The sequence below is a fragment of the Heloderma suspectum genome, chromosome 2, assembly GCF_057233095.1.
Source record: "Heloderma suspectum isolate Gila_16-S chromosome 2, 16-S_ref, whole genome shotgun sequence".
Classification (NCBI taxonomy): Eukaryota; Metazoa; Chordata; class Lepidosauria; order Squamata; family Helodermatidae; genus Heloderma; species Heloderma suspectum.
In genome coordinates, this window is record NC_139459.1 from 137528712 (window position 1) to 137554721 (window position 26010).

At 47.9% G+C, this 26010-nt stretch overlaps 1 protein-coding gene across 4 annotated transcripts in view; it reads right to left on the reverse strand.

The window, feature by feature from the left end:
• FBXO10 (F-box protein 10) overlaps positions 1–26010 on the reverse strand; it is a 44108-nt gene continuing 18098 nt past the window's right edge. For 3 of the 4 annotated variants that reach the window (XM_084834911.1, XM_084834909.1, XM_084834910.1), the window contains exons 4-11: positions 21973–22122; positions 19204–19340; positions 13665–13735; positions 12754–12906; positions 8885–9160; positions 7547–7857; positions 4866–5047; positions 1–3382 (exon numbers count right to left, since the gene is read on the reverse strand). In XM_084834911.1, coding sequence (XP_084691037.1) covers positions 3205–3382; positions 4866–5047; positions 7547–7857; positions 8885–9160; positions 12754–12906; positions 13665–13735; positions 19204–19340; positions 21973–22122 — 1458 coding nt within the window. In that variant the 3' untranslated portion in view covers positions 1–3204. The remainder of the gene's footprint in view (positions 3383–4865; positions 5048–7546; positions 7858–8884; positions 9161–12753; positions 12907–13664; positions 13736–19203; positions 19341–21972; positions 22123–26010) is intronic. The other variant, XM_084834912.1, reaches the window with a different exon arrangement.

Below are 26010 nucleotides of genomic sequence, written 5' to 3' on the forward strand. Positions count from 1 at the left end.
CTGGAAATCCCCCAGCCACCCCCCCAAAAGCTGGACCTGATCTTAATGCTACAAATGACCGCAACAGGTTAAGCTTCCGCTGTCATTGTACAGGTTTAGCCATGCACCCTTGATCCCAAACACTGATTTGCACTGCAGGGAACATTCAGATTGAGCTTTAAAGTTTGCCTTAGGGGAACTGGAATGGGGGAGGGTGTTGAGAGCTCTTTCCATGGGGTCAAACTACACACTGTATTGATGCTCCCTATTTGGAGCTCCTACCATAATTTTCTGTTGGTTTTGGAAAGGGCCTCTGATTTGAGCCTTAATCCCATCCTTCGATTGCGAGTACATTTCCCCCTCCCTAGCTAAAAGCAGCTACAGGGACCCCTGAAGTGGTTCAGGGCCATGGCACCACAGCTCTGATCCAAGCTGTGATCCCCTGCAGCTGCTTTTCCAACAAGAAAATTGCACTGGGAACTCAAATGTACAGTCTAGTTTGGGCATCGGGCTTTTCAAAAGTAGGAGCAGCCCGTGTGATATACTAGATCAGGAGTAGGCAACCTGTGCCCTCCAGATGTTTGGGACTACAGATCCCACAATCCCGGGCCACTGGCCATGCTGGCTGGGGCTTATGGGAATTGTAGTCCACAATATCTGGAGGGCACCAAGTTGCCTGTCTGTGTGCTACTGGACTTGGATCAGGAAGCAGGATTACCAAATAGACAGGTAAAACCATTCTGGCTTTCTCCTTTGCCTTGAACACCAACTACAGAGCCTTCCATGTCACAGAGATGTCCCATTAGCATCTGCTCCTGTCTGCAGAAGAGAGCTGCAACGTTCAGTCAATAAATTGGCTAATTTTTTAAAACCATTTTGATCAACTAAAAAGGTGTCCCTGATTTATTTATTTTTACTCAGTACTTCAGTAAAAAGCAGCAGATGGGAAGATTCATCATAAAGGCATTTACCTCCTCTGTAAAAGAGAATGGGACACGCCTCTTCTAAGATCATGCCTGCTGAGATACCTGCATGCATCATCTTGAAAGTATGCTTTCCTTAGAAAAGTTTTTGTCTCATGCAAGCTTACGCAGGAGTTAATCTACTAACACTCAAACAATTCATCAAATTAGATTTCTTTAACTGGGCAACAGTCCTACTGCAGACCAAACTGCTGTTAAAGGCACAAGGCTATGAAAAAGTCAGCAACTCTACAGGGAGACTCAAGTGGCTATAATGCACCCTCACACACACACAAATATCTCCCTGGGTATATATGCTGCAGTGCCCTTCCCCAACTTGGTGCCCTAAAGATGTGTTGGACTGCAACTCCCGTAATTCCCACGCTATAGGCAGGCTAGAGGGAAACATTGCTTGGTGAAGGGTAACAGTAGCAGAAAAACATTTAATTCCTACGTGGGTTACTTTGCTGTACAGCATTTCCTCCCATCAAGCTTTGGGCCACCTGAATTGTGCCTCAGGAAGGGTTTCCTCTGGCACGACCGCAGCAGGGTTTTTGTGCTTGTGACTGTTGTGTGGCAGACAGAAAAACAGACTCTCCTTGGAGGTCGTGACATGAAGACACAGTTATAGGAAATCCTTTACCTGTTGCATTACTGCCTGTCATGCAACTGTTAAAAGACTTGGGAGCCCTGCAAAGGAAAACGGTGGTGGAATGGTAACCCTAATCCCTTTTTGACCAGAGGGATAGCCACTACTTCCGCCGAATCTCATAAAAGGCCTCAAAAAATAAGTCAACATGTCATCATTCCCTTTCGCCCTGTCTAGCTGAAGTACCAATATCCAGCTTATACATCAGATTGAATCCTGTTATGCAGACCAAGGGGGCTCAAGAATACCTTCTCCCCCACACAAATGTCTTGTAAAACAAATGTATTTAGATATTTTCAAAGGTTCAAGCTAATTGTACTCTTTGGTCCTCTTGCATAAAAGCAGGCCAGGTTCAGGGATGCAGCCCCAGTCTGAAACCACTACAGACTCTCCAGGAGTCCCACTTCCATAGTCTTTTCACAGATTTCAAAAGCCAAAATCACCATATTTTGACACTGCTGGTCAGAATAGTTATGAGGCGGATCTTCCTATGAGAAATCTTTTGCAGTGTACAGACTGTTTTGCAGAAAAAATGGACACAACAAAAAAACTTGAAGGAACCCAGGTGTACCAGTTGGCCTTGCTGAAGAGTCAACATATTCTGATTTATGATTAAGCTCTGGCTTATGTCTACTTGACATTACTATTTTGCAATGGCCAAGCAATGTACTACTACAAACTTGGGTGCTTTCTCAGCACAGAAGAAAAGAACACCCGTTTCTGGAAGGAAAGGGAGATTAATTTCAAACTGCCTCAATCAAGGCTCCTTCACTGGCTGACAAGGAGACCAACTCTATGCCTCGATATTCAGCGTTACTGTGGCATCTAGACCAACCGGCATTTTGGCAAGTCTCTAAAAGTGAATACGTTTAAAGTTGAAAAACATATTAAATAAAATAGCTGGTGATGTCTTATTTGTCAGAAGGGACAAAGTCCGCTCTGATAATGCCACTCACCTCTTATCTGTCTGCTCACCACCTCTTCTGAACCACTTTGCTGGCAGGAGAGGGATCAATTGGGAGGGAGGGGGAAAGTAACAGACTGTGTGTCAGAAGCTTTCAACCGCTGACCTAGCCCACACTCTGCAACTGAAAAACTGTAGAGGGGGAAAGTACAGGTTTCCCCAGCCTGAGTGAAAGTGAAGTGCCTTTGTGACCTCAGCAGGCGGTACTGATGACTCAGAACAAAATTCTGAGAAACCCACACAACAAAGGAAAAGGACAAAGAGATCTGAGATAAGAGTGAGGATTGGCTGAATGGCTGCTGAGGTCACAAGGGCACCACTTTCCCTCTTACTAACATGGCCCCAGGGATGGGCTACAGCTGAACAGGACTGAAGGAGGCCTGGGGACCAGAGGTAAAATGTGCAGAGGAGGCGGCAGAGGCAAGTGTCCCGAGGACCTCAGGAGTGGAGCGAGGCCTGCTGGGAAGGGACATCACCAGTGGGGGCCACACCTCCCCTGACACTCCCACCATTATTTAGTGGCTCTTGCACCAGTAAGCCGAATAAAAGCATCTGAATGTGAGCTCATTCGCTTGAGCAATGAAGATGCATAGGAAAGCTTCCAGATTAGTCTCCAAGTGAACAAAAAGGTGGAGGAAAATGCTCAAGATTCATAGAATAGTGCAAAAGATGCTCCCGCTGTTGTGGCAACCCCCGTCCACTCTAGCAGCGAGCCTGGCTGTCATGTTTGAGCCTTTTTGACTGTTCCCAGCTGTTGACACTCCTCGGGAGGATCCTTCAATGTGGGGTCTTGCTGGAGGGTTCTCCAGGGTCCAGGCAATGTCAGACCTGAAAAAACAGAAAGACATTACACACTCGCTGAAGCCCCATTTCCCTAAGAATGACGCAGGAGATAGAGAGAGAGAATTAGTTCCAAAGAGCATAACGTGCCAAAAGTCTCTGGAGCTGCAATGATTTTGTAGCCACTAGGAGGGTTGAGAGAGCGCACCAAACTGAGCACATGCTACTCGGGCAAGTCAAAGGTCCGCAAAGTGAATGGATCAGACTAGCGCTTCACAAAGTCTGAACATGCCCCTCCAAAGAAGGCAAGAGCTCCTACCGGCTGGTGGTTCAATTGGATCAGAAGACAGAGTGCCAACCCTGCCAGGGAGTGCAACGCATGAAGCTTCTGACTCCCCTTTTGCTGACTGTCCCTGTAAGGACCAATGAACCCTATATTTTTAACAAGCCTTTTTGTTCCCTTAGGGTCCTTCCTCTAAGAACCTAAAAAATATCGAAGCAAGACCTCATGGGCCTGTTCCTTCTCTGTGGTCCAGCTGTGCTCAGGCTGATGCCGAGTACTGAGTGCCACTGGTCCCCTACATTCATTTTCTCAAGCTCCTGGACATAGAATCCCCTAGGCATAAAAAATACCCTAGCAAGTCAGGGAGAAGGGTTCAACCTAGTCTCTTCCTGATGTGCTATTTTTCTATGTAAGGGGAGATTATTTTTCTGCATGGGCGAGCGTTCTCAACATAACTTCCCAGAAGATGCTCAGTTCCTGCAGCCTGAACTTGTAGAGTCCAAGTGAAGCTTTATTGCTTGATTCTGCTGAATGCATGAAAGTGGGTCTGTGGCTGGAAGGCTTAAGCAGATCATCCCCCCACCCCATGCCACCCCTTCACTTTTGAATTAGGGCATTTCTACATGAGGCTTTTATCTCACACCTTTACCAGGGCTTCTGCTTCTGGATTCTTTGCAGGATGGCTCTTTTACATGTGTTTTTTTCCCAGGGGATTTCTTTCTTTGCCTTTCTATATGTCTCATTACACAGCCACTAGATGGTGCTATGGAAAAAGAGGAATTGCACAATTACATGCTATAAGTAGCGTCATTCCGAAAAATACTGCACTCTCCTCCATCTAGAAAACCCTGCGATAATGGTTGCAAACCACAGGAGAGGTCCTGGAGGATGACAGCATCATGTAAAGGACCCGCAAACTACAGTGAGTGAGCAATCACAAGCACACAAAATCCTCATGTAGAAAGAGGATTTAGAGGTAGAAAGGAACTGAGAGCTAAAAATAATGAAGCAGGAGAAGGGCAGAGGAGCCATTCACCCCTAATCATAGGAACAACCGTGAGGACCAAAAGCATGTTTTTCTTTTAAAAAGTGAACCTTCACAGAACTGCAATTCCCAGAGTTCCTTGGGGGCTGTCATAACAATTCAATGGATTTATTGTCTGAAACATAGAAAGTGTCCCAGGGATGGGAATGCCTTCAGCAAGGCTTCTCGTTCACTGAAGTCACGGAGGAGCTGCTTGGGCGTACCTTCTTTTGAAGGCGAGGACCTTGTTATTCTGAACAATGCAGCCTTCCACACTGGACACCTGCTGCAAAATGCTCTTTTTGGACTTCCCTTGAAAAATCAAATTGTCTTGCACCGAGGCTTTGGTCTGGTCACGCATCTCAATCCCATAACCTCGAAAGGAGTGGATTCTGTTCTTAGTGACCTGAAAGGGAAGACAGAGAGAGAACGGTAAAATTCCATTCCCTCTAACGGCAAACTCAAGTGGTCAAGTTTGGAAGAGAAACAAGGGCCACCCAAAAATAACCGAGTGGTTTCTATATACTTGGGGGGCTCCCAGGTGTGCAGAAGGATGCAAATTAAAAGAAAAGGGTCTTTTTAATTTTGAAAAATACCCCCCAAACAGGGACCTGTGAGCATATAGACATGTGGTGGCAGTTAAGCCAACAGAGAGCAAGAAAGGCTCTCAAGCAGCCTTCCCAACCTGGGGCCCTCCTGATGTGTTGGACTACATCTCCCCAGCCAACCCCCTTCTGGCCTGCCTTTAGAAAAGCCTGCCGCAAACTGGTTCCCCGCCACGCACCTAAGTGTTGACTACAACTCCCATCATCCCCAGATGGGGGTTGTAGTCCAACACATCTTGATGGGCACCAGGCTGTGGAAGGCTGATCGAAAGGAACCAGAAGTGTGTGTGTTTATAAATGGAAGTCTATGGTTGAGACAGAGCAGTCAAGACACAAAATCTCCGGGCGACAGTTGTGTTTGTGTGTGAGGTGGGGAGGAACTGAGAGCAGGGGAAGAGAGGGAACTGCTTATTCTAACCTTTGATAGTTTATAGTCCATGACTGAGGGAAGAGAAGGGGGAAAGAACACCTTTTTCCACTTTCCAAATCTGTCCCCCGCGCCCCCATGTAGCTATAAAATGGTAAGGTTTGTGGTGGGCAGTTCTCTAGCACCGTGTAGCTCAGCAGGTAGAAGGCCTCAGGGAAAGGGAAGAAAATAAGCTGTCTTTTATCTCTTCCTCTCTCCTGAAACTCACCCCCCACCCCCCAAGAGGCCCGAACAGCACTAAACAACCCTGAACAGGAGCACTCTCCTCTTAGGGGGTGAGAACACACCGCAGCACTGCACTGCACTGCACGTCCCACTTGTGAGAACTTAGAACGGGAACACCATAGCTCTACTTTCTGTAACGTGTTAAAAATAAAGTGCTAAGATTTCCTCCAAAAACCAAGGCCCTGCTGGCAATGTGCTGAGGGAGGCAGTTGGTGGGGTGGTCTGAAAGAGAATTGGAGCAGCAACAGCAGGTCTGTGGAAAACAAGGAATGGTCAAGAAATGCCCCATTGTTAGCGTAAATAACTCCACAATCTGCTTTACAACAATACCAAACGGAGAAACTCACAAGAATTGCAAAGATGACATGGAGATACTTACTGGCGGCTAGAACATGGAAAAGTCATATTAATAAAGTGTAAAAATATTTATTGCCCAAACTGATTGATTGATTCTCTTGTGTGTGTGGTGTGCGTGCGTGCGTGAAAAACTTGGGTTCTCACTGCCAGTGAATGCTTTGCCTCTTTGCCTGACCTTTTCTGGGACCAGCATTCATCACTGAATCTCTCCCTCTACACAAGCAGAGCCCCCAAGGACTGTTCAAAATTGTTTACTTGTTCTCAAACTTCTCTTGGGGTAGGCAATGGATCCCTGCCAGAAGGCAGATGAAAAACAGCAGCAGCAGCGATAACAAGCTGTTCTTAAGGCTTCTTATCAGTGATATATTGCAAAAACCCAGAGCAGTATTAGTGGGCAGAGTGTGGCATTGTAGAGACCTGGGTTCAAATACCCACTCTGCCTGCCATGGAAGCTTATGGGGTGATCAAGGATCCACAAATGCACTTATGGACTCACCACTAGCGAGTACTTTTTTTCCTCTCTGGCAAGAGCACAGGATCAAGGAGAGCCCATACCTTTCTTCTATGCCTGAAGGAATGTGGGCACTCTCCATGGCAGCAGGCCGACTTCAGAAGCACAGGAGAATGACAGGAGCTCCCCCTGATGCTGCACTGAACCTCAGAGACACAGAGCTGTGAGACGTCTTGCTGCTTTCGGAGGTTCTCAGATTCAGTGCAGCAGGAACAGGCTCCCATCGCTCTCCTGAGCTGTGGAGGAGGGCAGGGATTCAGCCCTCCCCAGCAGCAGTGCCGCAGAGTGTCAGAAGACCCTGCTCCCTTTCCTTCTGGAGGAGGTGGGTAGAGTCCTGGAGAGAGGAGAACCCATCGTGGCTGGCTATCAAGGTGAGCCAGGATTTGTTGCCTTGGGCCAAACCAACTGTGGAGCCAGTGTGGTGGCGTGATGGACTGGCAGCTGGAAGGTCTGGGTTCTACTAGTCCCCACTCGGCCATGAAGCTCACTGGGTGACTTTGGGCCAGTCACTGATTCTCAGCCTAACCTACCTCACAGGGTTGTTGTGAGGATAAAATGGAGAGGAAGAGGATCATGTAAGCCGCCTTGGGTTCCTTGTAAGAGGAAAAAAAGGCAGGATATAAACGTAATAATTAATCATGAATAAACAAACACACAAACTTGACAGGGGTGTTGGGAGGATAAAATGAGATCATCCCACGTCTTCAACCATTCCCAGAGGAAGGCTGCAATATACATAATCTTCATCAATATGCGGATACTCCCTCTTGCAGCACACACCTTCATGTCAGCCGCTTGCAGGAGCCTGAGGCCACACCCCTGGTTGCCCAGGATGTCATTCTCGGTGACAACCCCGTCGCCTTTGGAGGCCAGACCGTGGCTGCTGTTGTCATAAATGCCGTTGCCGCGGAGCTCCACCCGGCACTCGGCCTCTACCAGGACTCCGCCGAGGCTGTTGCAAGAGATGCTATTGCTGGCTATTCGTGTGAGCTGGGAGCTCTGGAGCACAGCGACCCCACAGTCGTGGTTGGCGTGGATGGCGTTGCCTATGATGTTCAGGGCCTCACTGCTCTTGATATACAAACCAGCAGCTGAGAAATGGGACACGGACACACACACACACACACACACACACCAGAATCAATAAACTGTCTTAATAAACATTGGGACAAGAAGAGAAACCCAGGAAAGCACCTGGATGGAAGCCAAAGGATTAAGATGCTCAAGAGCAGGGGTAGGCAAACCAGTGTCCACCGGATGTTTTGGCTACAACTCCCATCACCCTGATCATTGGCCATGCTGGCTAAAATCTCTAAGCAGTTCACACTAAAATGTACATATAATACAACAGAAAAACAATGCAAAATAATACATACTTAAAAATATTACAGTAAAGACTAGAAACAGAGCAGTGTCATGGTTCACCAGCCCTGCTGAAAGACTACTTAATTTTCCCCCCTCTTCCCTTCCCATCCCTTTTCCCTTGTGTGCTGTGTCTTTTTAGATTGTAAACCTGCAGGCAGGGACTGTCTTGTTTTACCGATTGCATGTAAGCCACTCCAGGATCCTTGTTAGCTGAGTGTGGGATAAAATGCTTTAAGGGTTAGGGGCTGGTTGGGAGTTGTAGGACTTTTCCCTATCTAAATATGCATAGGGTTGTGCAATCAATCAATCAATCAATATTCCATCCATTATAGGGCAGGGAAAGCCTGTTTAAACAAATAATGTTTTCAGGTGGCATTTGAAGCTTGCCACAGTTTCGGGCTCTCAAACCACGTGCGGGAGAGTGTTAATAACAGACAGCAGCCCCAATGCTTACATAACAAGCACATCCAAATCTCAAAAGGGCATTTTCCAGTTTCTAAACACCCCATATGATTGTAAAGTGGTTTTCTTGAACTCTCAATATCCAGCTCTCAGTTGAAACTGAATAATAAAAGCAGAGAACAAAGAGCCCCAACTTGCATTAGAAATCGGTGTGTGTGTGGGGGGGGGGCACAGGGGCCATATGAGTGGAGCAACTAACACAATTCTGGCAGAGATTAAGACATTCTGAAGCATTTTTACAGCCTCTTTGGTCTTTCCTGCAGACAAGCTGCACGACTTTGCCGCACTCACCCCCATTGTGGTTGATGTTGTTCGACTCCACGAGAGCCACGCCGATGGGCCTCCGGGACGCCAAGCGCTCGTCCTCGCTCTCCAGCTCGTTCTCCCAGTTGGCAGCTTCTCCCTCGTCATTGAAATTCTCATTGCCCCCTTGGTTGGCGAGGTAGTCACTGGCATCGTCCTTGCGGCAAAACACCGCAATCCCGTAGATGCTGTTGTGCCCGATTTGGTTATTTGTGATGTGCGGAAGGCTGGATGACATAATCCAGACACCGCAGCCCTTGTTACCTACAGCAAGAGAAAAGAAACATGCGAACTTCCCTTCTCCAGGATATGGGAGAAAAGATTAAAGGGAGACAAGATAGTGGCCTTCAAGTATCCGAAAGGCTCTCATGCAGAAGACGGGGCATACTTGGTTCTCTGTTGCTCCCGAGGGCAGGACTAGAACCAACGGGCAGAAGTTGTGGGGAAGCAGATTTCAGCTAAACCATAGAATCATAGAATAGTAGGGTTGGAAGGGGCCTACAAGGCCATCGAGTCCAACCCCCTGCTCAATGCAGGAATCCAAGTCAGAGCATCCCTGACAAATGGCTGTCCAGCCTCGTCTTGAAGGCCTCCAGTGTGGGAGAGCCCACCACCTCCCCAGGTAATTGGTTCCATTGCCGTATTGCTCTGACACTCAGGAAGTTTTTCCTGATGTTCAGTCGGAATCTGGCTTCCTGTAACTTGAGCCCATTATTCCGTGTCCTGCACTCTGGGATGATGGAGAAGAGATCCTCGCCTTCTTCTCTGTGACAACCTTTCAAGTACTTGAAGAGTGCTATCATATCTCCCCTCAGTCTTCTCTTCTCAAGGCTAAACATGCCCAGTTCTTTCAGTCTCTCTTCATAGGGCTTTGTTTCCAGTCCCCTGATCATCTTTGTTGCCCTCCTTTGAACCCTCTCCAGCTTGTCTAACGTTTGGAGAAACTTCCTAACAGTGAGAGCTCTTCAGCAATGGAACAGATTGCCTTGGGAGATGGTGTGTTCTCCTTCCCTGGAGGTGTTTAAGCAGAGGCTGGATGGCCATCTGTCAGGGGCACTGTAGCAGCACAGCCTGCACTGATCGGGGTGTTGGACTAGATGATCTCGGAGGACCCTTCCAACTCTATGATTCCTTGAAACTAGTCAGCCTTCCCATCATCACATTATTCAAGAGACTCAGAGGCTTGGACCGAGAACCCTCTTGGTCCAAGGCCGCAACTGAGTGCTCAAACCTCAGCATCCAGTTGAGGCACCCATGGGCTATAGCCTAGTCTTGACACAACTAGAAGGTGCAGCCTAGGCCTGAACACCACAGGGATGCCGCAATAACACACCAGGTTCAATTGCCAAGGCAGATATTGTAGTTCTGCCGGTGTGGCCTAGAGCCCCGCACCCGATCGGATTCTACCAGATTTTGTAATTTTCATCAAGGAAAAAAGGATTAGTCATTAGATACTAGAGCTGTGCACAGATGGCCTCTCAACATTCTCCAGCCTATTTGTGGGCAGAGAAATTAGGGGGACAATTTCACCAAACCTCTCCCAGGGGAGAAGAAATTCTCCAACGGGTTCTCACAGACAGGGCTCACTGTTGGCAGGGGTTGCGGCACAGCTTCTTTCTTTTTTCCTGAGGGTTTTTGGTTGACTGCACTGCTTCTGTAGGTGGCAACACCATCAACTATGTTGAGGCTTCTACTCTTCTGAGGCAGAATTCTCCATTTTGGTTTTTGAGCGAACCTAATCGCAGCGAGGTGGCTGAGGGTGCCATGTGTTTTTTCTCTCTCTGTTACACATCTTTCCATTGCGCTGCAGCCTCCCAGGCCGCCTGCACTTCCTGAACTGAAAAAGCCCCATGGGAGGAATTGCCTCATGATGTCTTGGGCGGTGGGGGGCTCTCCCACACTGGAGGCATTCAAGACAAGGCTGGACAGCCATCTGTCAGGGATGCTCTGACTTGGATTCCTGCACTGAGCAGGGGGTTGGACTCGATGGTCTTGTGGGTCCCTTCCAACCCTACGATTCTATGATTCTTCTTCATGATGGCTTTAACTGAAATGCAGGAAGCCGAGGAGGCTACAGGCTGCCACAGAGATTGCTGTACAATGACAGATAGGATACTCACGCACGCCCCTCAGCCAGCTCACAAGTAAGGTAAGCCCAAGAACACCACACCCAGCCGATGAGAATTTCTCCGAAATTTCTCATCCTTGGAATTTCTTTTTGAAAGCAATTTCTCTTCTATCAGATGGAATGAGAATGGTCGAATAAAACGTGGGAGAAATTTTCAGCACAGCTGTATGAGATACACGCACGCTTGCGCATGCAGCTCAGAGGGCAAAAATAGATGCAGTTGAATAAGCAACTTCTCGCTGAAGGTCAGAGATCTGTGTACAATACTTCCAGAGCCATGGTGAATCTGAAGCTTCCCCTCCCGTCTCTACAGCAAGTCTCGAAAAGCTCTGTCACTGTAGAGATGAAACCGACCTGAGATTTGAAACCAATTTTCACCTCCACTTGAGTGCGCTTCTGGGGACTTGCTGCAGGGGGAGGGGGAGGGGGAGAGCTTCATTGCTGCTCCTTGGGCCTATGCCAAACAACCTTCTGAGCTTAAGCCAGAGGTTGTACCTTGTCTGGCCTTGCAATAAGCAGCAGTGAAACTGACCAGCTTGAGCCAACGAAGCCCCTTCACTGTAGGGTTGGAACTGACAAGGGGTCTTAAAGCCTTTGTGAGTTTCAGCTCTGCAGTGAGGGGCCTTATCCAGATTCCCTGCAAAGGTGGGAGGAACCTCGTCAGTTTCACCGTGCAGCATATGCATAGCAACTAAACCCGGGGTGGGGAACGTCTTTCACGCCGAGGGCCAAATTCAATTTTGGAGAAGCTCTCGGGAGCCGCATTCTAGTGGTGGGCGGGGCTTAGGGGGAAAGGGGCATGGCCAAAGGCACAAGGGATGGGGCCAAAATACCAAAAATACCAGCATGTTGTAGCTTAAGGGTGCAGTCCTATGCATGTTTAGACAGAGAAAGTCCTACAACTCCCAGCATGCCCCAGCCAGGATTATGCCCTAAAGCTCTTACTGCTAGTAACTCTTTGAAAAGCTTCCCCTATCTGCAAATGGTGAGCGAGAACTGCACAAAAGCCAGAAAACCACCAAACACTCAGTGGTTGGGGGGAAAGGGGTAGGACCAAGGGCAAGGGGTTTAGCCTTCTGGGGAACCCCAGATTCAGCCTCCAGGATTACAGTTCCTCGCTCCAGGACTAAATCATGCACCATTAGTGCTGACATTTCCAGGACCAGCTTCTGGGAGTGCAAGCCATTGCACAGGCAAACAAGGAAGGGGGAAAACACAGCTCTGTGTGCACAGGGAGCGGGGTAAGGCTTGCAGGCACAGAAGATGCTCAGAAACTCAGGGGTGGAACAATGGAACACTGCATGGAAATAAAAAGACCAGTTCTGCACATGCCTAGGCCAAATGTTGGTCAAACACAAGGCAACACAAACCATGGAAGAAGGGGCTAACCAATGATAATATACTATAGATTCTGCAGTATTATCAGGCAACTTGTGCACTCCACAAAGGACCTTTTTTGAAACATGTTCTGGAAGAGAACCAAAAGCCGCTCAAGTCAGACTCTACTTATGGCGACAGACTCTCCCAATCACCAAAATGGTGAAGCATTAAACTGGTTTCAGATAACATTAATATGGAAAACATGGTGCCTCAAATGGGCTATTCTCCATTTTGAAACTGGATCCTGAAATGATCCTGGAATTATCCCTGAAGAACTCCACCGCTATACTCACACCACACAAGGCACAGGGAAATGGAGGGAAGGATGCAGCTGTCCGCACAGGTTTACCATAAATAGTGTTCCCTTCTATGAGTCCTTTCCCGCGTTCTCCAACCACCACTCCATCTGAATACCCACAGCAGATCAGGTTGCTTCTGAGGACAGGATCGCCACCGCGACGGATATCGGCACCTCCCCACTGGTTCTCACGGATGACATTTTCTAAAGCGGGATAGATAGAGCAGGTAGGTTAACAAAAGGCTTCACTGGATGGTGATGCCCAAGAAGCACTGGGCATGGAGCAACTGAACGCGCATGAGATGAAAACACCAATTTCCGTCAGGCCAATTTCTACATCGAGTTCTACGACGAACTTCCCCCAGGCCAAACCTGCACCGGCGTTTCACATGTAATTAGCAAAGCGTTGATTTGTTTTGTCAGATGGGTAGCAGTGGAGGGGAGCCTGCATGTTGCAAAGATCCTTGGCTGAAAGAACAGACCACCAAGGAAATGCCCTAATAGGTTCATTAAGGGAAGATCTGACAGACGCTGCCAGTTGGATAAGAGAAATAACCTTAAAATGGTTACCGAACCTTATTGTTCAAACATAGAGCAGCGTTGTGGTGAAGAGCGTCATCCGAGAGCTGGGCCAAATAGCACTTCAGCTATGAACTTAGGAGGCGGCTTTAGGCAAGCCATCATCTCTTTAACATCAGTCTCCCCATCTGTAAGACGGGGATAACAATAATGACCTACCTTGCAGGGCTTTTGTAAGGATTACAGAGATCATGTGATGCAAAACGTGAACCACTCTGAGCACTTGACAAAAATCATTACATAAATATTGTTATTTCGGAGGCTGTGGGATCAAAAATAACAAAGCAATGCAAAAATCAAACTGAGAACTCAATGCCCTGAGGTCACTTATCATCCGACCCCTTGGCCCATCACACATAAAATACCCTTTTTTCTTTCCGTACCTGTTATTTGGCCTCTTCCATTCTCATTCACAGCTATGCCAGCAGCAAGGCCCTGGAAGATATGGTTCCCACTGGAGCAGAAAGCGGGGGGGGGGGGGACAGCTTGTCATTGATATGGTTCATCCATTCATTTGCTCACAAGAATTGCTCCAGGAGCCCAGTCCTGTCAAGGGATTTAGCTGCTGCTGCTGCAGTGCAAGCAGGGACTTGACCCCCAACACAAAAGCAGCATCGAAAAGTCTTTTGCTCTCCCTGTAGCTCACTGGCAGAGCACCTGCTTTGCATGCGGAAGGTCCCAGGTTCAATCTCCGGCTCCTCCAGGCAGGGCTAGGAAAGACTCCTGCCTGAAACCCCAGAGAGCCGCTGCCAGTCAGTGTGAACAATACCGGGCTAGATGGAGCCATGGTGTGACTCGGTATGAGGCAGTTTCCTAGGCTCCTCTTTTGAAGAAGCCTGCTCCTTGCGGCCACTGCTTCCTTACTACAGTCATTCCCCAGTACTACCAGGTCAGAGTTTCTTCCCAGGGCCAAACTGGGAGGCAGGCAAGATGGCTTCCTCATTGAAGGGCAGCAGGTAATCCATGTATCCATTCATCTCGGAAGGTCAGCCAGTGTGGCTTAGCGTGAAGAGTCTCGGAGTTGAACCAGGGAGACCTGGATACAGCCATGAAGCTGACTGGGTCTCCTTGGGCCAGTCATTCTCTCTGTACTTCTAATGTCCCTCACGGGATCACCTTCACAGACATTGCCCAGCATACTTTGGAGGGAGGGAAGGGCACAAGCCTCATCAAGGCAATACTTTATTTCCCTGCTTGGGCACCGTTTGAATGTTCTGCTTCAGGTGGCCATATATATCGGACGGGCCCTGTTGCTTCAGGATGTGGAGCAGGATGGTGTGGGTTGCCCCATTTCCCTTTCCATACAACCAGGCCATCCCCAAAGCAACTGAACTGCAGATGGGCTTCCCCACCGTGCCTGTGCAAGAGTGCTGATAACAGCTGTTGCCCCAGGGTAAAGGTGGGCCACTTGTGTCCCTCCAGATGTTCTGACCTACAGTTCCCATCATTACTGACCACAAGTTCACACCCACCCCCCAGCCCTAAGGTATGAAGCTGGGCCGATTCCTAGCACTAAAGGAAAGGAGCAAAGGGCCCTGCCTTACGACAAAACTCAAGAACAGCTCTTGGTCATGCAAACTGATCAATCAACCCCTCTGTCCTTTCCCCACCTGGCCACGCAGAGAGGCCTTCTATGCCTGGGGTGGACAGACATCAGGCTTGTGGGATCTAATTTGTGTTTCACGAAAACTCATCAGAGCCAGGTTTAAATGAGCGGGGGGAGGGGGAGGCTGCAGTGGAGTCAGCAGAGTTTCCTGCACAGTGTAGTCAAATATGCATCTGAGTTACTATAAATCAGGAATTGTACTGGCCACTTTGAGAGCTCTCAAAGTGGCCAGTAGAGCTGTGCAAAGATCGGGTCAGAGGCAACCAATTAATATTCCCATTTTACAGGTGAAGAACATCGAGCCAAGAAATCATCGATTAGCCCAAGAGCAAGCATGGCAGAGTTTTTTTTTTTTAATGTTCACTTTTAATTTTGATGACTAGGAGTCAGAAATCCTTGCCAATCGGCTACAATTCACCCAGATATCTACTGGCAGTTCCCGATCTATCTTCTGCCTGTCCCTGTTCTATGCCAATGGGTTCTGAACTATGCTCCAGGAGAGCTAGCATTGTGGGATAACTTATTGACCTTGTCCACCCACTACTACCCTTCCTCTGCGATTGAGATGCAAGGGAGCATTGGATGTGTTGTAGGGTGTTCACAGTGAGCTCCCAGAACCCTGACTAGCCACTTTGTGCAAACCGAACAAACACCCAGCAAACCCCAGAATCCTCTGCCATGCGCCCATGTTCTGCAGCGGTAGCTGCTTAGGCACTCCAAAGCAGGCAAGTCAGTGTAGAAGGCGTTCCCTAAAGGTGGACGATTTGATAGTCACTACTCTATTTCATGTGCTCCCTTGACTGATTCTAACCATTAAAAGAAAAATAGTTGCAGCGTATAATGAGAACAAGTTGTTTTGTGTGGGGAGGATAAAACCATGCAACATCATAATAGAGAAATAAGACACTCCAGAAGCTAAGCAGACATTTGGGAGACAACGGCGTAACATCCAGTCGCTTAAGAGAGCATGAAGTGTTCATTACAAATGGGAAGAAATCTGCTGTAACAAATCAAGGGGAATGTGAAGTTTTTGAATTTGTTTATTTATTGTGCTTAAACTGCCCAATAACCCAAGTTCTCTGGGCACTGTACAATACATTAAAAACATAAAATATATTTAAAAAATGAATAAAGCCAGCACATAATAAAACCAAGATAAGAACATAAAAAGAGCCATGCTGGCGAACTACTTGCCTTTGCGAAACTCACAAGTAGGACATGAGTGCAACAACACCCTCCCATTCATATTCCTTGCAACTGGTCTACACAGGCATCCTGCCTCTGATAGCCTTTTCCTCCATGAATTTGTCTAACTCCCTTCTAAAGCCATCCAAATTGGTGGCCATCACTCTATCCTGTGGTAAAGATGTAATGATCTTCAGATAAGATCAGCAACAAAGAGTAAAAACACTCCTGCACGTAAAACCAAAGTAAAACCAGCAGCAATAAAGTGCAGTGACTGAAAAGCACTAAAAACAGCTCTTAAAATGCCTGGGAGAATAAAAGAAGACTTTGCTTGGCACCAAAAAGACCATAACACAGGCGCCAGGTGAGCCTCTCTGGGGAAAGCAGTCCACAACTGGGGTGCCAGCCCTGAAAAGGCCCTCTCTCCTGTGGCCACCCGCCTCACCTCACTTGGCGGGGGACATGAATGAGGGCCTCAGATGATGTCCAGGTAAGTAAATATGGGAGGAAATACTCCTTTAGGTAACCTGGCCCCAAGTCATTTAGGGCTTTAAAGGTTCAAACCAGCACTCTGAATTGGGCCCGGAAATGGACTGGCAGCCAGTGATGGCGTGAAATGAACAATTCATGCTCTCTAACCATCTTGGGATGTTACATTGGCCAGGCTGGCTGGGATGGGAGTTGCAGTCCAACACATCTGGAGGGCACCAGGTTGGGGAAAGCTACATTACATCGTGTCAATTCTGTGTGTGTTATAGGAAGGAGAGGGGGTACTCTATCGCTTCCTACAATATTCTCAAAAGCTGAGTTTCTGTGCACTGCAGACATAGCAAGAGAGCAAGTGATAGTGAGAGAGAGAGAGAGAGAGAGAGAGAGAGGAAGAGACAGACAGAGACAGAGAACGGCTAGTTCACTGTCAGAAGTGGAGCCACAGGGAAATCTGGGATATGCCTCCACACCTTCGCAAAATAACAAGCTTCCTGATGGATGGTGCAGGGCGTGTACTCTCAGACAACCCATAGAGGAGTTCCCGAAGCAATTTTTTTCATTTTCTGCAAATGCACCCTTTAGACCAGAGTGCTTCAGGATGCTGGGGAAACAAGCATACCAATTGGTCCACAGGCCCAAGTGAGAATTCTCTTTGGAATACACACAGGTACTTGGGAATAATTATAGTAGCAATAATATCTGTTTGGGCATAACCTGTCTCCTCTCTCTCAATTAAATGCTAGACTAGATCATCAATGCAACCACCTCTTGTTTTGTTTCTAAACAGTGGAAAAAAACCTGGTCTCAATTATAATAGACTTGTGCGGATGCGGTGAGAGGGTTGTTGTTGATGGAGTGCCTTGGAAGATAAATTAAGTCTCCACGTTGAGCCGCTTGTTCTTTTATGCATATTTCCTAGACTTATTAGCTGCATCATAATCACTGCCCAAGACAGCTGCCTGTTTAGAAATGGCTACTCATCTGACAGGTCTATTTCCCATCAGCTTCGGAAAAGAGCTGGTCTTGACCCTTATGGTTGGTAGATTACTAAAATCTGTTTTGCACTTGTCAATCAAGCTATTATGCTGGAACAAGCTCTTCTCAAACAGAAATTAACGCCTTCTAGGGGGTGGTGTGTGTGTGTGTACATGTGGCAAAAGACCGGCGATTATATTTGTTTGTACTTGACTGGGGCTCCAACACTCATCTCAAAACAAGCACCACCTGTAAATTAGAGGCAACATTGCTTGCCCAAGTCCTAAGCACGAAGCAGGGGAGAAATGGGGGTTGGATTTAGCAAAGGAAGGGGTGCTAAAGGAGCATTTAACTAATAAGGCATCCCTCTGATGAACAAAGACAAGCCTCTGAATATCCAAATCTATGCTATGCCCTGTTAGCCACACAGCACAGGTGAGATCTGCTTCCCCCTGAAATTTAAGATCAGTTTCACTAAACATGTCAGAGGGTGACCAGATGCAAAAGGAGAAGAAAGTCTCTTAAATAAGAGCTGTTTAGGCCCTAAACCTGCCTTCCCCAACCTGGTGTCCTCCAGATGCATTGGACTACAACTCCCAGTGTGCCCCAGCCAACATAGCTAGGAGTTGTAGTCCAACACATCTGGAGAGCACCAAGCTGGGGAAGGATGCCAAAAACTTTAAGGGAAGCCATTTCAGCACGTGCACAACAAGCAGCATCTCCTGAAATTCCCTCTCCCTCCCAACTATTAAGGTAGTATAGGAGCCCTCCCCTGCTTTGCAGCTGGCTACCCCAACACAATGGGTTTTTAAAACAGTCTGCCATCAGGGATGGAAGACCTTTCTGCCTTTGCCAGCCTGCCAAGGCACCCCTACACATTATAAAGGTTGCTGGGGCATATTCAAGAGCAGCCTTCCCCAACCCAGCACCCTCCCTCCAGACGTTCTGAATTACAGCTCCTATCATCCCCAGCCAGCATGGCCAGTGGCTTCCCCTAAACAGGTATTAAAGAATCAGGTATTAAACCCTCTCCTTTTATGTATCTGGTCACCCTCTGGCATATTTAGCGATAATGGTCTACAGTTTGAGGAGGAAGAGGTCCTCATCATGTTGGGCCTCACTGTTGTCTTGCGTGAACTAGAATGCTCTCCTGCACCTACACACATTTCAGGAGAATATAGGGAGCTGCCTTATACCGAGTCGGAGCTCTGGTCCATCTAGCCCAGTATTGTCGATACTGACTGGCACCAGCTCTCCAGGGTCTCAGGCAAGAGTTTTTCCTGTGGATTGAACCTGGGACCTTCTGCATGCAAAGCAGATGCTCTGCCATGGAGCTACAGCCCCTCCTGATCAACAGGAAGATCAACTGTGAGCGGGCAAGCTGCCTTTCTGGAACCCTCACCCACTATTTCTGATCAACCATCACAGAGGACGTCCTGCTAAACTTCTGAGGGCCTGGGAGTTCCCCAGAACACAGGATGAAAGCCACTCTCCACAACACAGAATGCAATGGTAGAAATACAGGTGCATAGACAAAAAGACCTCCTCCCCCTCTCAGTACACATAAAAAACAACAACCAAGTTCTGCTCTTTCATTGCGGGAGGGGGTGTTTCACATCTGAAGTGACAGCAAAAGTGGTAAGAAATGCCACTGCTCGATCACCTACCTCACTAGAGGGTTGCCATTATATAGAATGTAAATGCCAGCCTCCTTATTGCCATAGATTTGATTGCTACGGATGATGCCTTTTCCGTTGCCAAGGACAACGATGCCGGAGCGAAGGCCACTGTGGATCCTATTACACTGTCGTTTTATTTATGCACAAGTGAAAAGAATAAAAGGAGAAAATGAGAGAGAGGGAGAGAGGGTGGGGGTGGGCAGGGGTGAGGGGAAGAGATCGGTCATCCTAAGTCAAGGACTTGCTCCAGTAGCAGAAAGGTCAGGAAGCTTCTGGGCAAAAGCACCCAAATCCTTAAAAGCAAGAGGCAATTTATTTTAGAAAGGAATGCCCAATTTGGAGTCTCCTTGGAGATTTGGCATTTCTGGTGTGACTAGATCCTCTTCCTTTACAGCAGCAACTGGGTAAAGAAATCAAAAGGGGTCCTATCAAGCCTTGCCCATTGCTCCTCAGCCATTACCCAGACAAACAGAAGATCTGGCCCAGGAATTCCCAAATCTGGGGCAGGAATAGGGGAGAGGAGCAAAGGGTTCTTGGATCAACAAGCTCCTGGCAGGTTTGGCAACTTCTCCGCCATGCCTTTAACTGCAGCTTCCTGTGGAGACATTAGCAAGCGATCACATTGGATCTCCACGCTGTGAGAAGCTTCACTTCAAACTGCTGTTAAAGGCAGTGGAGGCTGGTGACTCCAACTTCAGTGGGGCTGCAAATCCGCTCTGGGTTTCAGTCAGAACTCTACAGGAGCTATCCAAGGTGCGGAACCCATTTTGGGGATTGGGTTCAGCACCTTGGTTAGCTCCTTCACAGTTCTGACTGAAACCAAGAGCAGATTCACAGCCCCACTGAAGTCGGGGCGCCCGGCCTCCATGGGTTGAAGGCACAGGAGATGGTTAGGCAAGGTTCTCTCCCCACTCCCCCAGTAAGTTGTGACCCTAGTTCCCAGAAGCAGAGAGATCCATGATGGATGCACAGGGGGAAAAGTTACACATACAGATCTGGGTTAAGAAATGAGCGGTCCTGAAGGAGGCTAAAATTCCAAATGTAGGCCCCATGAATAAATGGTTTGGGTAGATTTTGAAGGTTAGCTTGCTAGGCCTCCAATTACAGTATCCTGCATATGCCCTACATATACAAGCAGATTCCCAAACAAGTCATGAAATATCGTTAGTCTATGATCCCACACCACCATAATGTTGGGAATCAAGCCCACAGTGACCGGGTTTGTACAATGCGCTGTGGCTCGTTGTAGGTTATTTAATTCACAATGAGCTGTGGTACCTGCAGGCACCATGTTCTATATCCAAGCCCCGCTCAGTGGTTGTCATGTCATGTGAACCGAGCGAGCCTGCATTATGCGACGTGGGTTATACGAGGATTGAACAACCCTCACATAACCCTGAAACAGGCCATGGATTATGCAAGGGTTGTTTAACCCTCACATAACCCATGCTCACCAGGTTTCACAACACGACAACCCCTGAGCAGGGGTTGCATGTTCAAAATGGTGGCCACACACACCCTGCAAGCGCCAAAATTAAATAACCATGGTGGGCTGTGGTGTCAAGCAAACAGCCCCAGTTGTTCTTAAACTGTGAGCTGAGGGATGGCATGCAGCCATTTACCTGTGCACCCTCCCCCAGGTTTTTTTGTGAAGAGGAGGGTGGGGAGAACTGCAGGGAGATCAGCCACACCAGGCAAGGAAATCTCCTTGCATCAACAGGCCAAAATGGATGGTCCCTTTGACATCAGCATGAGGCGTGTAACACATCCCTCCAGAACATGTCTTGTACCAGGGTTGTCAAACCTCTTTCAGCCTGAGGGCCACATTCTGTCTTAGAGAAGCTCTTGGGAGCTGTATTCCACTGATGGGCAGGGCCCAAAGGCCCAAAAGACCACTACATTTTAGCTGCCAGTAACTAAGTCCTAGGAGAGGCTTTTCAACCTTTTAGAATGAGGAAAAAAGAGTGCAAAAGGCAAGAAACCACTGAATGATTGGTGGTTGGGGGAAAGGCCCGATTTGTACAATTCATATTTTTCTACATTGCTTTCTCCCCGTTAATGGAAGGGTGTTCTCCAGCAACAAGGCTAGGCCCATCTGCTTTCAATGGGCAGGAATTATGGGAGCATCTCCTTACTGAAAACTCCACCCGGCACAATATTATGATACTGATGATGATAGCTGCTCAAAGTCAGATTAGTTTGGCTTGAGTGGCCCTTTTAAGAAGTCATGAAAGCTGCTTGATCCTTATAGGATCCAAACACTTTAGCAGAGCAGGGGATAAAGCATCTCTCTTCTGTTAAGATTGTGGGTTAGGACGTCTCTCATGCAATACAGGAAGATCCGTTCGGGGGTAGAATAAGAAGCCTTTGGCCAAAACTAGGTGTCGCCTTATGCAGCAATCATGCAATTCCCAACCCTATGTTTGCAGCATAATGTGAATGCAATGGTGGCATATGCATGGGAGAAACAGAGTGCGGGGTGGGGGGATGCATTAACCCTTCCTCTGCCTGCTGCTTCCCCGCTCCCTGTCCCTCACCGCTTCCCTCCCCAGCCCTGCTTCTTTCTCCAGCATGGATCTCAAATGCCTGTGGAGGAAGATCTCCAGGAGGACAGCTAAGCACCCTCTCCTACTTGCCACTTCTGCCCTGGCAAATGCCCACACCCACCCACATTCCTCTTACACGAATCTACCCAGTTTGCTGCATTCACACTGAACTGCTGCCTTTGGGCAAATCTGAACATGCAAGATCCCATACCAGGATCAGGGGGTTGGCCCCTTTCCGAATGTCCACACCAGCTTCGCAGTTGGAGTGGATGTTATTTTCTGCAATCAAGCCACCAGCACCAAGGCGCAGAAATATCCCTGAGGTCTTGCAGTGGTGAATGTCATTCTTCAGCATGATGATCTAAAAAGGAGAAGAAAAAATGTGATTCAAACCTATGTATAGGAAAAGATCCAGGATGTCCTTACAAGCATACATTCTGCTAACACAGAGGCCAACGCGTGTCAGTTTGAGCTGGTGTGATGTCACAGCAGTGAGCTGCAATGCAGGACGTCCCTGACGCAAACCTTGTCTCTGCAACAAAGTCATTCGGTAGCCTTAGCACTGTTCTCTCAGCCCCAGCCCTACATCTGCCTACTGTGCAGGGCTAGCAAAGGACTGCAACAAGATTACCTTAGCAAGGTACTTTGAACACTCAGGAGCACTCTACAAGTTAAGGCAGCCTTCCCCAACCTGGAGCCCTGCAACTGTGTTGGATTACAACTCCCAGCATGCTACAACTAGATTTCTGCACTGCACAGGGGGCTGGACTTGATAGAATCATAGAATAGTAGGGTTGGAAGGGGCCTACAAGGCCATCGAGTCCAACCCCCTGCTCAATGCAGGAATCCAGGTCAGAGCATCAGATGACCTAAATGGTCCCTTCCAGCTCTATGATTCAACGCCCCAACCAGCAACGTTTGCCGAGGTATGCTGGGGCTTGTAGTCCAACACAGCTAGAGGGCACCAGGTTGGGAAAAGCGAAGTTAGGATGCAATCCTATGCATGTTTAGACAAAGAAAAAGCCCTACAATTCCCAGCATGCTCCAGCCAGCATGGCTGGCTAGGGCAGGCTGAGAGTTATAGGACTTTTTGCTGTCTGAACATGCATAGGATTGTGCTCTTAAGGAGTCTATAGAACATAAGAAGCCACCTGTATGAGACCAAAGGCCTGTATGGCCCAACATCATCCTTTCCACAGTGGCCAACCAGATGCCTAGGGGAAGCCCACAAGCAGAACATGAGCGCAAGAGCACCTTCCTGCTCGTCTTCCCCAGCAACTGGTTTTCAGAGGCATGCTGCATCATGACTAGTAGCCATTGATGGCTTTACCCTCCATGAATTTGCTTATTTCAGCCCACAAATAAGATTCCCAGAGTGACTAGCCCACAAAAAGCTTTAGTAGTTCTCCAGTCCACATATGCCAAATTAAGTGATTTGTGGCACAATCTGAGAGAAAACAAGAAACAGCAGTGGTCCAGTTTACAAAGGGTTCCTGCCGGGAGACAATTCTTCCCACCATGGGGCAATGATTTGCCCACCAGGTGTCTTCATGGCAAGTCATGCTTCACAAGTGGAGGAAAGATGCGTACAAGCCACGCAGGGATCTCATGTCCAAGAGCCACGACTGGCCGAGGTACTCAGGGACAGGTTGGATATTGCATTTTATGTATTTGTTATGTTTTTATCTTAGGCTATGAAGGCATATATAAGTAGAATGAATGAATGAGTTCAGACATGCACTTTTCTGCAAGTTGTATCTAATGCTGAAGAATTCACAGAATCATAGAATCGTAGGGCTGGAAGGGGCCTACAAGGCCACCGAGTCCAACTCCCTGCTCAACACAGGAATCCAAGTCAGAGCATCCCTGACAGGTGGCTGTCCAGATGGCTTGTTCACTGCCACAAGATGTGGCAATGGCCACGAAGTAAATGGAACATCCACGTATTAGCATCTATTACTGGAGACAAAAAACAGCAGATGGCCACCTGTTGTTGTTTGTCCCCAGCATCTGGTATTCAGTAATATGCTGCAATTATGATGATGATGATTATGATTATTGAGTCGCTTCTTGCTGCCAAAAAACAGTCTCTGCATGGGTCTGTGCATGAGACACTGTTCAGAGCATGTCTGCCAACTGGAAGGAGGCAAGCCCAGAACACATACTCATGGAGAGACACAGTGAGTGGATTCCTCTGAGGGCAGGTAATTTTACATTGAAGAATCCAATCACTCCCAATTCAGAGACTGCAGAATTACCTTCATTAGATATTTTTAAGAAGAAGCTGGATGACCACCTATCAGGGGTATGGTAGTAGTGGATTTCATTGGCAGGCAGTTGGACTAGATGAGCTTTGAGGTCCCTTCCTACTCTGTAATTCTACCTGCCCTTGGCAGAGCCCACCCTGTATGTTTCAGTATTCTGGGTCTGCTTCCTTCCGAACAAGAGGCATGCTCAGAGAAGGGACAGCATAACTCATGTAGGTGGTACGCTCCTCCCAGGGCAGGTAATTCTCCCGTCGCTTCCCTGGGTGTGATCGAATGAGCCAATTGCATCCAAGGCAGAGATACATGGCAGAATTACTTCCCCCAACCTGCCCCCATGGCCCAGGAAAGGCTGAGCAGAAGGAGGCGAGGCTAGCTAGAGCAGCAAAGCATGCAGAGAGATGACAGGCAGACTCTCCCATGGGTGGATGCTCTGGGCTCACAGCATTAATTTATTTCTTGGTGCACACTAACAGTTCCACTGCACACAGTTTGGAAGTTACTGGTCTACCGAGCAAGAGAAAACACACCCCGCCAAGAAGCGTAATCTACACTGCCTGGCAAAAACTGAAAGAAACCCAACGGGAGACGCTTTAAATCCTGGCGTTTTATTTGAGCAAATAAGTGGTTTAAATATTCATGTATATAATTCTTTTCCAGTCAAATAAACCTTTAAACCCATGTCTGACAAGCGGAAAGAAACAAATCCACAAATTGCAATATTCTCGCCTTGGCGAGCGCCGCATATCAAAGATGATAATTGAATTACAACTCCTTTATTTGCTTATTTGAAAAGGTGGCTTGCCCCCTGCCTGCCCGCCCCATCAGTTAATTAAAATGCCGGGGAAGGGGGGGGGGAGCCAATTGTATACCTCTCCCTATTAGTCATTCACTGCTGACCTGGCATGGAGGTCAAGCTCCAATCAGAATGCCAAGCCTGGCTATCTAGGGTATTAAAAGAAAATACTGTCATTATCCCAGTAATGGTCATAGCCTGACAGGTGTTTACAGCTACCTTAGCTTCGGCTGTGATGGATCGACCTTGGCAGCTTACAGAGGCCGGCTTCCCAGCTCTCCCAATGGTATCCTACAGCTACGGCCAAGAAATATGGCCATCGTGGCATTCTGGAACTGGCTATTAATGTTCAGATCTAATCAGCTTGAGGTCTGAAAAGCCGGTCCTGGATGATCTTTTATGGAACCATTGTTAGCCATGACAATGATCTAGGACAAGGATGGGCGAGATGGCTCCCCTGAGCCACATATGCCCCCGTATTTTTTTTCTTCTAAAAAAAGGGAGAAAAAGTTATTTCTTGAAAAAAGCTTAAAAAGTTAACTACAAGGTTTTTTTGCAGGGAGAAAAAGTCCATTCTAAGCCTACAGAGGCTTAGAATAGACACATTTAGTTTATTTTGCCCCCTCCCCTTCTCTTTGTGGTGCAGGGGCAACAGCAGGGGCAATGCAGCCCACAGTGGGTCTGGGGGAGGAAATTGGATCCCAGATTGCCCAAAGTCGGCCAACCCTGATCTAGAGCCTCCATCTAGAGCACAGTGTACCTGAATACCTGATGGTAGAGACAAATAGGGGACCTTCACGGCCTGCTTCTGAAAATTGATCTCATTGGAAAGACAAGTCCCAGGGGCTTGTAAAGCTGGTCCCAAATATAAGACTGGCATCACAACCCCCAATTGTTCTCCTGCTTAGATTGTAATCTGAGCCAGAACAAAATTCCGCTCAAAATTAGACAGTCCCCTGAGCCCCCTACCTTGCATCCACCTTGCTCCCTTCTGATTCACACCAATATGCCATCTGCGACTTACCAAGTGGCAAACCCCAGTAAGGTGGAAGGCAGCACAACTGGCTCCTGCAATGTCACCATTGCTCAGCCTAAGCTAACAACCTCACAGGGTTGTTGTGAAGGTCAAAGAGGGAGGAGGAAGAAAGATATATGCTGCCCCAAGTGCCTTAGAGGAAGGGTGGGATAA